Raw genomic sequence first — 12,007 nt, 5'->3', positions numbered from 1 at the left:
GTGCAGCCCCCAAACTGAATATATGAATGTTTTTCTGCTTCAGTTGATTTCCTGGGAAAAGCCCAGAAAACTGGAATTCAATGCGCATGGTCGTGTGTTTTTTTGTCCACCAGATGGCGCCGCAACAGCCCTTCTGTAAGATTTGAACTGGTGAGTTCAAAGACATTGTTCTTTCAGTTCCGTAATGTAATTCCAACTTGATTTTTAAATATTTTACATCGTTTTTGCTAGTTATTCTTTTGGAAAATTTTTAAAGACACTCAGTACGACTGATATTTGTTCTTATCAGTCACAAACGTTTTGTTTTCTTAGTACACGCAGTTGAGTAGCTGTGGGTTGGAACTGAATCTGAACGCACCAGAATCATAGCGCCGTTGTCAAGAGATACGTTGCTAACCTTTTACCTCGAACACACGGGTTAGCTTCAAAGCAGAAGGAAATACTTGAGTTCTGTAACATTTTCCAACAACAATAATAAGGTAAGCTACAGCACAACTGGTTTCTAATCATCAGCGCTGCCACACGATGTGTTTGGGACGTAACCAAGTCCTGGTGATGCAGGAAGCTAACAGACAAATCAATGGCAACCTGTTGTTCTGAGCTGTCACTTGTGAATTTTAATGCTAACTAGGTTAGTCTGTGAATTAAATGATGAATTATAAGATAACAACTGGGTAATACCAACATGCTTTGGTTACTAAATGGCGAATGAACTCGCGGAACATTTGTAAATTAACGGAATAATCATGGCACTTTGAAGTTAGCATAGATGCTAACACAGTTATGCTATTGTTTTGGCTGTTTCAGCCTCATGGATGATGTCGTTCTGAGATTTCAGGCGGAATATTTGTGCCTTACGCTGACTTAGAATCACCAGACCTTCTGGGAAGCTGCCTGGGGACGAGTTTAATGTCTTAGGGGACATTGTTGCTGTGAAACAAACAGATGAGTTTAATTTGTGTCCTACTAACATCGACGCAGTGGTCGGTGTGCAATAGAAAGTATATATGCTCTGTCAAGTCTACAAGTTTGTATTTTTATCTGAAAATATAAAACTAGAGGAAAACTTTCAGCTGTAGTTTTTGAATTAATCAGATGAAATTAATTATCAGAAAAAAATATTCTAAAAAACTAAAAATAATCAGATAATTTTTTTGCAGTTGTCATATTTTGATAAATATAAGTCAGAATATTATGACTTGTCTGTTATATAGATCATTGTTCTTCCAGTAAAGTTTTATAAAAAGCTGGAAAGCACAAGGGGTTAACATTGTGTGCAGTCAGAAGGTTTATTACTAAAGTATCAGGTGTTTAAATCTCTACTTACATTTATGGTCAGTGTATTGTATGATTTTTAGAGCAGAAAGAATGTTATATTCATATTCACTTTTATTTGAAATTTTCCATTAATTTTGTGGAACCATGATATTTTTTAATCAAAAGTTCAAAGAATCTCTTACTGACCCATGTCTTCCTTCACTGACACTGGCTCTTTACTTCCCTTTTGTTAAAATTATTTGTACTTCATAATTGTGTATTAATTTATTTTCTTTCGTAAGCTGGACATGAAGGAAAATTTGTATCCAAGCAAAAAAGAAATATAAGTGGCAGACAGCTTCCTTTCCTAACCAAAAATGTCTGAAATTGACCAAAAATGAACAAGACCCCATTCACTCTTTGTTCTCTCTAAAGATAAAAATGAAAATGCTTCTAAAATCGATTTAGAAAAGATGCTCCTGCTTGTTTCTTTGCATATATTACAGAAATGTTTAAGCGTATCTGGCAGTATATTTACACATCACTGCTGAGATCCTGGTTAAAGTGGCTCCTCAGGAAAACGACAGGGACTTGTGAGCTGCAGAGGATTTGCTCTGGATACAAACCAGGAGCCACGATGACAACAAAAGCAGGTAAAATACTCCTCCACCAGTAATCCTCTTGTTGCCGGGCAGTTTCCACCTTTCACTAATCTGCTCCCCGTTTCCTTGCCTTCCAGAATACTCTCTCCAGTCATCTAAAAATAAAGTAAGATATCCAAGCTAAAATGTTGTAAATTTCAGGAAAGAACAGATCTAAATGTAAAGTATATCTAAAGCTTGCCAACCGTTTCTCAAGCCAACAGTCTGAGAACACTGGTACTTTTGTTTTTCCTTCATTGAATTAAAAAAAACCTCTCAGGCTGGTCATTGTTTATTTTACTTATATATATATTTTTTATGTCTGATGCACTTCTGTGTTGTTTTTTTGATTGTTTTTCCCTTCACAGGTTTTGAGATTAGCTTTGGAAACAAACAAGGAAAATATAGAGGAACATGTGAATGAGATTATGAAAGAGAAGGAAATCAAACCCCATTCAGATCACCTGTAAGTTTACTTTCACATCTTCATCTTTTAGTTGTTTCGTTGTAGTTATGAGCGACTCGTTGCTCCTTTCTCTGTTCGTCTTGCAGATTTAAGGCAAACCTGCACATCTGCCTGCTGCAGATAACAGGATACAGCAGATTGTATTTTTGTGTGGAAGACTTGAGGAAGGAGGTCTTCAACTCGGACAACCCAAAACACGAGGCCATGCTGTTGAAGGTGTGGGTTTTATAGTTCTGTGCAGGACATGTCAGATGATTTTAGTAAATTTTTAACACATCGGTATCGGCCCGATAAGTAAAACTGGACCGCTATTAATAATTAATGTTTATTTCCAAGAGGGCTGCAACTAAATTATTCTCCATAATCTTTCTCTTCAATCAAGCCGCTGCAGATGACGGCGGACGTCTTTGGTCCTGTGGTCCATTCCAGACGCCATTTAGATGTTTGACTGTAGAACTTTGTGTTTTTAGCTTTGGGACTTGTTGATGCCGACAGTGAAACTGGAGTCCAGGATAACGAAGCAGTGGGGAGACATCGGTTTCCAAGGAGACGATCCAAAGACGGATTTCAGAGGAATGGGCCTGCTGGGTCTCATCAACCTGGTGTGAGTAGTTATCACGTTACTTCAGATAAACGAGCACTTTTTAACACAAGTTAAGTACAAATACAGTTCTCCAACATCAGTAATAGAGGATTTAGAAGAATATAACATATTGTAGCTCTATGCAGTGCCTCCCAAAAGTATTTACACCCCTTTTTCACATTTTGGCCCATTATACCCAAAGCCTTTGCTGTAGTTTAGTGGGATTTTGTCCTTTAAACTAAGACTATGCAACCTGTGACCTTTTACAGTAGATCTTTTTAACTTAAAAATGATAAAGATCAAACAAATGTTTTTAAACATAGATATCATAAAATATGCAGATTTTTAGCAGTTTTTCCAGTTTTCTCATGAAATAAGTGCAAAGAATTTGCACAGAAGTACCAGAATTTTCTTCAAATCCATTTTCTTTTCAGATCCCAGATTAGTTAGTTCATAAAAAATGTAGCGTTGTTCTTCCTCCTTCTTCAGTTTTTACAGCCACTCCATGTTTTACTGGATGAAGTTGTTTATTCAGAGAATTAACCCCCAAGTTGGGCTGAAATAAATCCCGACGTTTTTTTGTTTTTCAGCTTTTTCAGTGAAAACTACACAGCAGAGTCTCGCCAGGTGCTGTCTCATGCAAACCACCCCAAACTGGGGTAAGAGGCAGTTATTTCAGCATCCTTTCTGTTTGCTTGTGGAAACCTGCTTGTGTAATAGACGTGAAATTTGTTTCAGGTATTCATATGCTATAGTTGGGATCAACCTGACAGAAATGGCGTACAGCCTGCTGAAGAGCGGCGCTCTGAAACCACATTTCTACAATTCAGTCCCAGGTTCTCCGGAGCTCGAGGACTTCCACCACTTTTACTGTGAGTCCCTGTAGTGCTTCATAAATCCATTCAGACATATTTAGCTTCCATATTTGGTCATAATGCAGCCACAGACCTCAGTGTGTTTTATTTAGATTTTATGTGATTGGCCAAGACAATGAAAATTGGAGTATGCACTAATGTGTTCAATACTTTCCGGATGGCGATTGTGGCTTAGTGGGTGGAGAAGTCGTCTTGCAAACTGAGGGTTGTGGGTTTGATTCCAGCTTCCTCTTTAAACCCAAGCTGCCTGCCGATTGGTGGGTGAATGGGTGAATGTGCCTCTAGTGTAAAGTGTTTGATTTGACTAGAAAGACACTGAAATTCAGTCCGTTTACTTTGTAGAAAAGCTCAGCCTTTTCTGCTTGGCTGAACATCAGTACAAGGTTTTTTTTAATTAACTGATCAATAATTAGAGAACTATTTAAATGCCTAACAAGACATTTTGTTTTACAGAATATGAACCAGGTGAAGCTAAAACTGCCACTGTAGGACTTCACATTTTCACAGATAAAGATTTTTTTAAATCTTAGACACAAAATGTATGTTTTATAGCACACGTTTGGCTTAAATACTGCTCTAAGTATCTTGTAACCCTTTTTGAGTCTATACATTCCAGGTACCAATTATTGCAATATTCAATTCATCACAATTAATCCAATTAACTGCTGAAGCCTTAATCAACAGTAGTTTTCTCTTACATAAAGACACCACATAAACTAAATGATGGCCGCCCGCCCCGTGACGTCATGCTGCACCGGGTCTATACTGAGGTTTGTGGTTGTGTTACAAAATATGGAAGATTTTTCCAAGCCACCGTGTCTGTTCCACGTTTCTCCTTCTCAGTGTGGAAGTTTTTCTTCAGCCTCTGTTTTACTTTCCAGGTTATCTTGCGTATGAGTTTGATAAATTCTGGGTTGCCGAGGAGCCAGAGAGCATCATGCACTTCAATCAGTACAGAGAAAAGTTTCTCAACATAGTGAAGACTCATCTGCAGGACCCTGACGTGTCTCTCACACTGACTGTCGCTTGCAATTAATGTGCTTTGACACATTTTACACTAATCTCCTTGTTTACGTCCCAGTTGGATCTGATTGAAGGAGGCGGGATTGTCAAAGAAGACCCACAACAAGCAAACTACAAATCGTAACTTTTTCAGTTTCTTTAGTGATACTTTAGTGGTGCCCAGTCAACCTTCGTCCAGAACGACGACTGTTTTCCACATGCAGCACAAATCCGAACCCCTGTACCTCCGAAAAGTGACCATTCCAGAGACTGTTCAGAGAAATGAGAGCTGCTGCACAAGACTCAGGTGGAGATCATGACTCATGAGGCTTTAAGCACCTTGGTGATCAAATTTTCACATTAAAAATGTAATTACCATGTTTCCTTGAGTTTAAGGTCTCTGTGTTGTGACAGTTTTACCCTCAGGTTATTCATGTTTATGTCCTGAGCTCATGACTTAAACATAAAACATGGCGCTCCATCGTTGTGTGTGGTTTAATATCTACCCACTCGTGTCACGCTTTGCACCTTGTTTTCAGTCTTTATTTCCCAAGACTTGAGTTTTTATTGCTCATTACATTTTATGCTTCAGTTTGCAATTTCGAGGAACTTTCTGCTTGAAGTCAATACATTTCACATTTGAATTAAAAATTGTTGGTGTGTTAAAGTGAAATATACATGTATAAAAAAATGTATTAAAGATGAACAAAAACACGTTTTACACATTTTAATAACAAATCATTTTATTAAGATGTAAATAAGTGCTGGTTTAGGCTACCTGAGCAAGTTCTGACATGCCTTACATAAAGTGCAAACTTGTGTCAACGGCTTTCGCTCCCATAGTGACTGCATTGGTTCCAGAGTATAAAAAAAAAGTAAAAAGTTAAATACAGCACTCTGCTTTCAGGGGAAATGGAGCTTCAACAGAAGCTGGTTTTCCCTGTATTAGAGGTACAACATCCAGGTTGTTTTGAGGTTTACGTTCAGGCTTTTGAGTCGGGTCTCAGTTTGGTGCTTCGATTCTTCTGGACACCATCATGGCTCTCTTGATTTGCTCGAATGAGACGAACATGACGACATTCCAGGATCCCAGTCTCAGAAACGAAGGCATAAACCTGGAAAACAAGGAAATTATCAATACTAATGTAGAGCCTTTGAAAAGTATTCATACCTCCTAAATTATTTCGTTGGGATTTTGTGCATCGTTGAGAAAAGGAAGGAAACTGTTTGTGGTTTTCAATCCTTTACAATAAAAATCAGTTTAATTCATCCTCACTGGTGTCAAAACTAAAGTGGATAGAGTATCAGAGTATCAGTATTTAATTGCATTTTATTCTGGACTTTGACTAGGCCATTCTAACATGAATATGTCTTGATGTAAACCAGCCCACTGTAGCTCTGGTTGAGTGTTTAGGGTTTATGTTCAGTAAATCTGCCCCAGCTGACGGTGTTACAGAGTCTAATAGGTTTTCTTCTAGGATTGCTTGTAATTACTTCCACCCATCAGTGGCGCCCCCAAGTGGTGGCCAGGGGTTTTCTGTGGCCACCCTGAAGACAACCACCACTTTAATAATTCATGTTCAGTTCATACAAACACATACAGACACCGTCAAACAAGACACAAATGTAAAGCCCAATAAATGAATACATTTACATGTGTGCCTGTCTTTACTTCCTTTTTTGCTTCTTTCTTTTACATTATTTTTTCTTCACTTTTCTGTAATTCTTTTTCTTTTAGCTTTTTTCCTTACTTTCTTTACTTCCTTTGCTTCTTCCTTTAGTTCATTCCTTACTTCTTTCTTTTTTTTCTTTTGATTTTTTGTCTTTCTTTGCTTTTTTCTTTACTTCTTTTTTCTTTACTTTCCTGTTTTCTACTTTCTCCCCTTATTTGTTTCTTTGCTACTTTCTTTCCTCGTCCCATCTCACAACCTCTATGAACATTTTCTAGGGTCGCCACTGCCATCCATCTTTTCATCAACTTTCAGCTTATCTCTCTCTAGAATTGAACAGTGTTCCCACAGCATGATGCAGCCACCACCACGTTTTATGACGTGGATATGGCTTTACAAGATTAGTTGTGTTTTCACCAAGAGTCCTCTAATTCAGTAATCAGGTGGCTGATTCTGAAGACCCTCGGTTTTTATTTTGCAGCATCAGAGTAGATGGGGGGAGGTTCACCCTTTGTAAAAGGCAGTTGGTCCCTCTTTAGTCATCATGGTCCAGGCGCAGTTGATGGCGCTGCGGTACTGGCCTGGTGGAGAGTTCATGTATCGTGTTTTCACCACATCCACTGGGGAGGCAATCACCGTGGTGACAAAGCCCGCTCCGAACGCAGACACAAAGTGGCACGGAAGATTATCTGTGGGGAGATAATGGAGGATCCCATCAACTGTGAGGTGATTGTTCTGGGTCTGTGTCAGCAGTCCGTGTAATCTGAATGGAGCGGAGAGGATGGTTGTGATAAATCTCACATTAACTACTGTATTTACAGCTTTCTGTGACGGGACATTGCAACATGTTCTGTACCAGGACGGTTATCAGCTGCACGGGAGGGAGGTGGGAGGGTGGGGGAGTCTGGTCCAATCGGCAAGCTCCTCTCAAACAGGAGCGTTAAAGGAGAGCATATTATGGCACGTTGTTGAAAACACACTCCTATCTCATGATTATTTATTTTTAAGTAAAGCTGCAGAATGTAACTTTTATGAAGAATTTGGTTTTTCATACAGAAGAGCTGTGTCTCGGAGGCGGGGCTAGGTCCACCCAGGCGTTTTGCACGGCTGAATGGTTGCCGTGGAGATTAAAGGGTTTCTTAGACATGCATTAAAAAATCAAGGCAACATTCCAGGTATATTTTTGATGTTGGAATAACTTCATAACATGATGTAAAGCTCAAAAAAGTCAATTTTACATGATCCTGTTTCATTATTATATAATAAGTTGGCTTGCCATAGAGTGCCAGGCTGGGGAACTCTTACCTGACAACAGTTTGTGTCTGAGAATGGCCTCTTTGATCAGGTCATAGGTAACCAGTTCTGTGCAGTTCACCAGTGCATTTCTTGTGATGTTAGGTAATGTTCCTGAAGAATACACACACACACACACACACACACACACACACACACACACACACACACACACATACACACACACACACACACACACACACACACACACACACTTAAAGCATTACTCAACAACATTGTGGATTTTGTCCCCTGACGTGGGAACCTCTCCTCTCACCTTTCCACAGGCCTCGTAAGCCCTCATTGAGGAAGATTTGCCTGTACGCTTGCATTGTGCCGTTGTAGCGCCGCGCCACGCCGTTCAGGTTCATCTGGGCCTGGAATCGAACCTTAACCACGTCGGTGGGTTGTGCAAACGACACCGCCATGGCACCTGTTGTGCAGCCGGCCAGTATCCGCATCAGCACGCCTGGATCTGGAGAGACGTGGAAGAGTAGGATGTTCTTAGCTTGTTTTAGAATTTAATATATAGAATTTCTTTATAAATGGTGCAACAGGAATGTTACAATAGACGGACTGCAGGATTTTGCTCAGCCACCAGAACCATGCTACATGCTAACCTGTCCTAAAACATCCTAACAAGTGTTTTTGGTGTAGTTTCTAATACAAACATAGTACACTTGAGTTAAAACAAAACTCACTGACAAGTAACTTTTTAGCAACAAAGGGGCTTGTATTGAGTAAATAATTTCTGACGTAGTACTTCTTCATCAATATTAAGGATTTATTGACCTAAAACAAGTTCATGTATCTTCCCAAAAAAGTTTTAAGTTAGTTTTGTCTTATTTATACTAAGACATTTCCACTAGAAACTAAATGAAAAGACTTTGTGTTTTTGCAGTGTGCAAGTGAAATCCTACTTTCTTTGCCTCCAGTGTAGAAGTTTTTCACGTTGTCATAGAGACCGATTCTGATGGAAGCGAAACACAGCTGCCTCTGCAGTCCGGCCACCAGCCCGTTATACAAGGACCTGGGCCCCTCGGTCCGGACCATGGTGCTGATGGTACCAAACACCCCTCTGTAGCGGATGCTACCCACCGCTTGCTTCTCCCCTTGAATCTGAGGAAGAGGTCCCATTTAGACTTTTCTAGAAAACCAGAAGATAAATCTATTCTGCTGCAAACATCATAATTTGAACCCATTTGGTAAAATTATATTTTTACAGACAAAGAAGGTTTTTTTATATTAATTGTAAAATGTATATATTTTTTGTACATAGACTTTTAGAGTCTATGTTTTCCAGTTAGTGATTAATCGATTATTAAATTAGTTGATGATTATTTCAGTAATCGGTTAATCATGATTGATTCGATTAATCGTAATTTTTTGTTGCCGTTTCTGTTTCTGGAGAAAGGGAGAGAGAGAGGGCTGATCAATGTACTATTAGTGAATATTATCAATTGGTTGATATTGTGATAATAATATTTCCATTCATAGTGGCTTCTTCTAAGATTATTTCTATATTTGGTTAATCGCAATAATTGTTTCTGCCCTAATTTCCATCTTGTTGCTGTTTGTGTTTCTGGAGAAAAGGATACAGAATTGGTCAATGTAATATTAGTGAATATTGTCAATTGACTGAAATTGCAATAGTAATAGTATCGCACCCAATACTAGGATGCACAAATCAGTGCACCCCTAAATTTGAAGTGAAGAAGTCACTTCAATCAATCAGTTTATCTTTTTTGTATATTTCTGCTAAATTCATCCAAGCATAGGCTTTTTAGAAATACCGTTGTATATTTTTAAAGTATATATAATTTTAAGTGAGTCATTCTTTTCTCTTTCTTTCATGGCCCTTTTTAGAGTCTGCACTCCAGCTAAGGATTAATAGATTACTAATCATTACTAGATTAATAAATCGATTAATCAATCACGATTGAGTCGATTAATTGTTTCAGCCCTAATTTCCATCTTGTTGCCGTTTGTGTTTCTAGAGAAAAGGGGAGAAAGTTGGTCAATATAATATTAGTGAATATTGTTGATTGGCTGAAATTACATTACTAATAATGGTTATCGATATTGGTCCAACTTTTCAAATCGGTGCATACCTAAATCTGGGTGAAGAAGTAACTATAAATTATTTACACATCAAAATTATCTTTTAGGAATGTCTTCATTTATTTTGAAATACTAGTTTTTTTTAAGTGAATCACTTATTTTTTAAAGCAAATAGTCATTTGCTTAATAATTATCCATCCATCCATTTTCTTACACCCTTGTCCCATAATGGAGTCGGGAGGGGTGCGGATGCCCATCTCCAGCTAACGTTCCGGGCAAGAGGCGGGGTCACCCTGGACAGGTCGCCGGTCTGTTGCAGGGAAACACAGAGACACACAGAGACAAACAACCAGGCACACACACACACACACCTAGGGACAATTTGGAGAGGCCAATTAACCTGACAGTCATATTTTTGGACTGTTGGAGGAAACCGGAGTACCCAGAGAAAACCCACCATGCACAGGGAGAACATGCAAACTCCATGCAGAAAGACCGGGGCCGGGAATCGAACCCAGAACCTTCTTGCTGCAAGGCAACAGCTCTACCAACTGCGCCACTGTGCATCCCTTGCTTAGTAATTAATCGATTATTATTTCAACAATCAATTAATCACGATTAATTTGATTAATCGTTTCAGCCATAAACTGATTACTATCATAACTTGCTGCTACCTGTAGTCTGACTTTGGCTGTGTCCAGAGGAAACGTGACGATGTCCGCTATGCAGGCTGCTGCTCCGGCACTCGCCATCTTCACACCAAGAGGAGGAGGCACATCTGAGGGCTTGAGTCCCACCATGTTCCCTGCCTCTGCAAACAATAAACATCTTTGATTTCACATTAAATCAGCGAACACTGAAGTCTCAGTTAGAGCTGCATAAGGCACTTACACTGTTTAGGACTAATTAGAGGTTCTTGTTTTGGTCCTGAGATGTTACCAGGCAGGGTTTGAAGGACCAGATGGTAATCCTCGAAGGGCCCTTCTAGCACAGAAAGGGAAGAGGCGTCTTTCGCTCTGTAATTATATACTTACTGTCCGGTTTTTATGGCATCCACAGAGAGGCGTCACTGTGCACTTTCGTGTGCCCGGGTTCAATCAAAGTCCACTCCCTGCGAGATAATCAATGTTCAATTCACCTGACGGGGCCTGTCAGTACAAACAAGGAAAAACAAATTCTGTTGAGAGTGAAAGAAAATGTATATCTCAAAGTTCTTAGACATAATTTAACATCTTTATTATTTGGATGCCCACATCTGGTGCAGAGTACAAATATGTGTCAGCAGATTTCCCACATAAACAGTCAATAATATTAGGTAATTATTTACACAGCAGGAACATTGCTGATATCTGAGCGTTATCTGGTGAGTTTTTTGGGGGCTTGTCCGGGCTTCCAGCCAATAACAGCACAAACATGCAAACAGCAGATTCACAAACCCAATCCCCAATCACTTCTGCAGACTTTACAGCAGTCACAATTTCATGCTGGGTTTTGTTAACTGTCTTAGTCTGAAGATACATATCTGTCACTTCGTTCATGTTTCCTGGTTGTTTTTTCAGTTGTTTGTGTCAAATCAAATGTGAGGAGACATACATGTGAGCGGTGACGTTCATCCATGACTGAAGTTCAATCCACAGAAGATAAGAGCTTTGAAATCACATCATGTTATGGCAGCAGCTCAGTCTGTTATACAAGAATAAATGTACATATGCAATGACTTACAGAAGTATTCACACTCCTCAGACATTTTTACATTTTCATGTTTTCACCCGCAAACTTTGATTTATTTTTGAATGAGATTTTAATTGTGAAGTGGAAGGAAAATGGTTCCGTCCATCCGTCCGTCCATTCGGTTGTAATAGTGAAAAACAGTAAACTACATCAGAAAGTAAATCAGAACAAATGCAGTTTAGTTCTAATTTACAGTAACTCCTCTCGTCATCTACAGGTTTAATAGGACTGTTGATTCATTTTCATCTTTAATCAGCTACTCAGGAAATGGTTTGTCAAACTGATCAATTCCTTGTTTTCCAGGTTTATGCCTACATTTTCCTAAAAAGTTACTGGAGAGTTAGTATACCTGAAATAAAACAAACCTAAAATGTTGTTTATGTTGCCAATGTCTGTTTTTATTATCAAAATAAACTCATAAAATGGGA

General features: G+C 39.0%; 2 protein-coding genes across 2 annotated transcripts; one reads left to right on the top strand and one right to left on the bottom strand.

The window, feature by feature from the left end:
- Positions 1–208: 208 nt before the first annotated feature.
- On the top strand, positions 209–5,213 carry elmod2 (ELMO/CED-12 domain containing 2). The gene is made up of 9 exons (XM_008419876.2): positions 209–479; positions 1,764–1,910; positions 1,997–2,025; positions 2,267–2,364; positions 2,451–2,580; positions 2,835–2,968; positions 3,538–3,606; positions 3,686–3,819; positions 4,704–5,213. Exons 2-9 carry the CDS (start codon positions 1,766–1,768, stop codon positions 4,856–4,858), a joined length of 894 nt encoding a protein of 297 aa, XP_008418098.1. The 5' UTR covers positions 209–479; positions 1,764–1,765; the 3' UTR covers positions 4,859–5,213.
- A 323-nt stretch (positions 5,214–5,536) lies between these two features.
- Positions 5,537–10,884, bottom strand: ucp1 (uncoupling protein 1). The gene is made up of 7 exons (XM_008419888.2): positions 10,740–10,884; positions 10,523–10,659; positions 8,708–8,906; positions 8,065–8,262; positions 7,800–7,901; positions 7,003–7,183; positions 5,537–5,939 (listed from the first exon to the last, which is right to left on the bottom strand). The coding sequence occupies exons 2-7, from the start codon at positions 10,646–10,648 to the stop codon at positions 5,828–5,830; spliced, it is 918 nt and encodes a 305-aa protein (XP_008418110.1). The 5' UTR covers positions 10,649–10,659; positions 10,740–10,884; the 3' UTR covers positions 5,537–5,827.
- Positions 10,885–12,007: the final 1,123 nt, after the last annotated feature.

Source organism: Poecilia reticulata, linkage group LG1 (genome assembly GCF_000633615.1).
Source record: "Poecilia reticulata strain Guanapo linkage group LG1, Guppy_female_1.0+MT, whole genome shotgun sequence".
NCBI classification, from domain to species: Eukaryota; Metazoa; Chordata; class Actinopteri; order Cyprinodontiformes; family Poeciliidae; genus Poecilia; species Poecilia reticulata.
Note: the sequence above shows the minus strand (reverse complement) of the source record. Positions and strands in the feature narration are given on the sequence as shown.

Coding starts and splice junctions, on each gene's coding strand:
- elmod2 (XM_008419876.2), top strand. CDS start 1,766: ATGTTTAAGCGTATCTGGCAGTATATTTACACATCACTGCTGAGATCC. Junction 2,365..2,450: donor AAACCCCATTCAGATCACCT/GTAAGTTTACTT, acceptor TTCGTCTTGCAG/ATTTAAGGCAAACCTGCACA. Junction 3,820..4,703: donor GGACTTCCACCACTTTTACT/GTGAGTCCCTGT, acceptor TTTACTTTCCAG/GTTATCTTGCGTATGAGTTT.
- ucp1 (XM_008419888.2), bottom strand. CDS start 10,648: ATGGTGGGACTCAAGCCCTCAGATGTGCCTCCTCCTCTTGGTGTGAAG. Junction 8,907..10,522: donor CAGCCAAAGTCAGACTACAG/GTAGCAGCAAGT, acceptor CCTCTTCCTCAG/ATTCAAGGGGAGAAGCAAGC. Junction 5,940..7,002: donor CCAACTGCCTTTTACAAAGG/GTGAACCTCCCC, acceptor CTTGTTTTCCAG/GTTTATGCCTTCGTTTCTGA.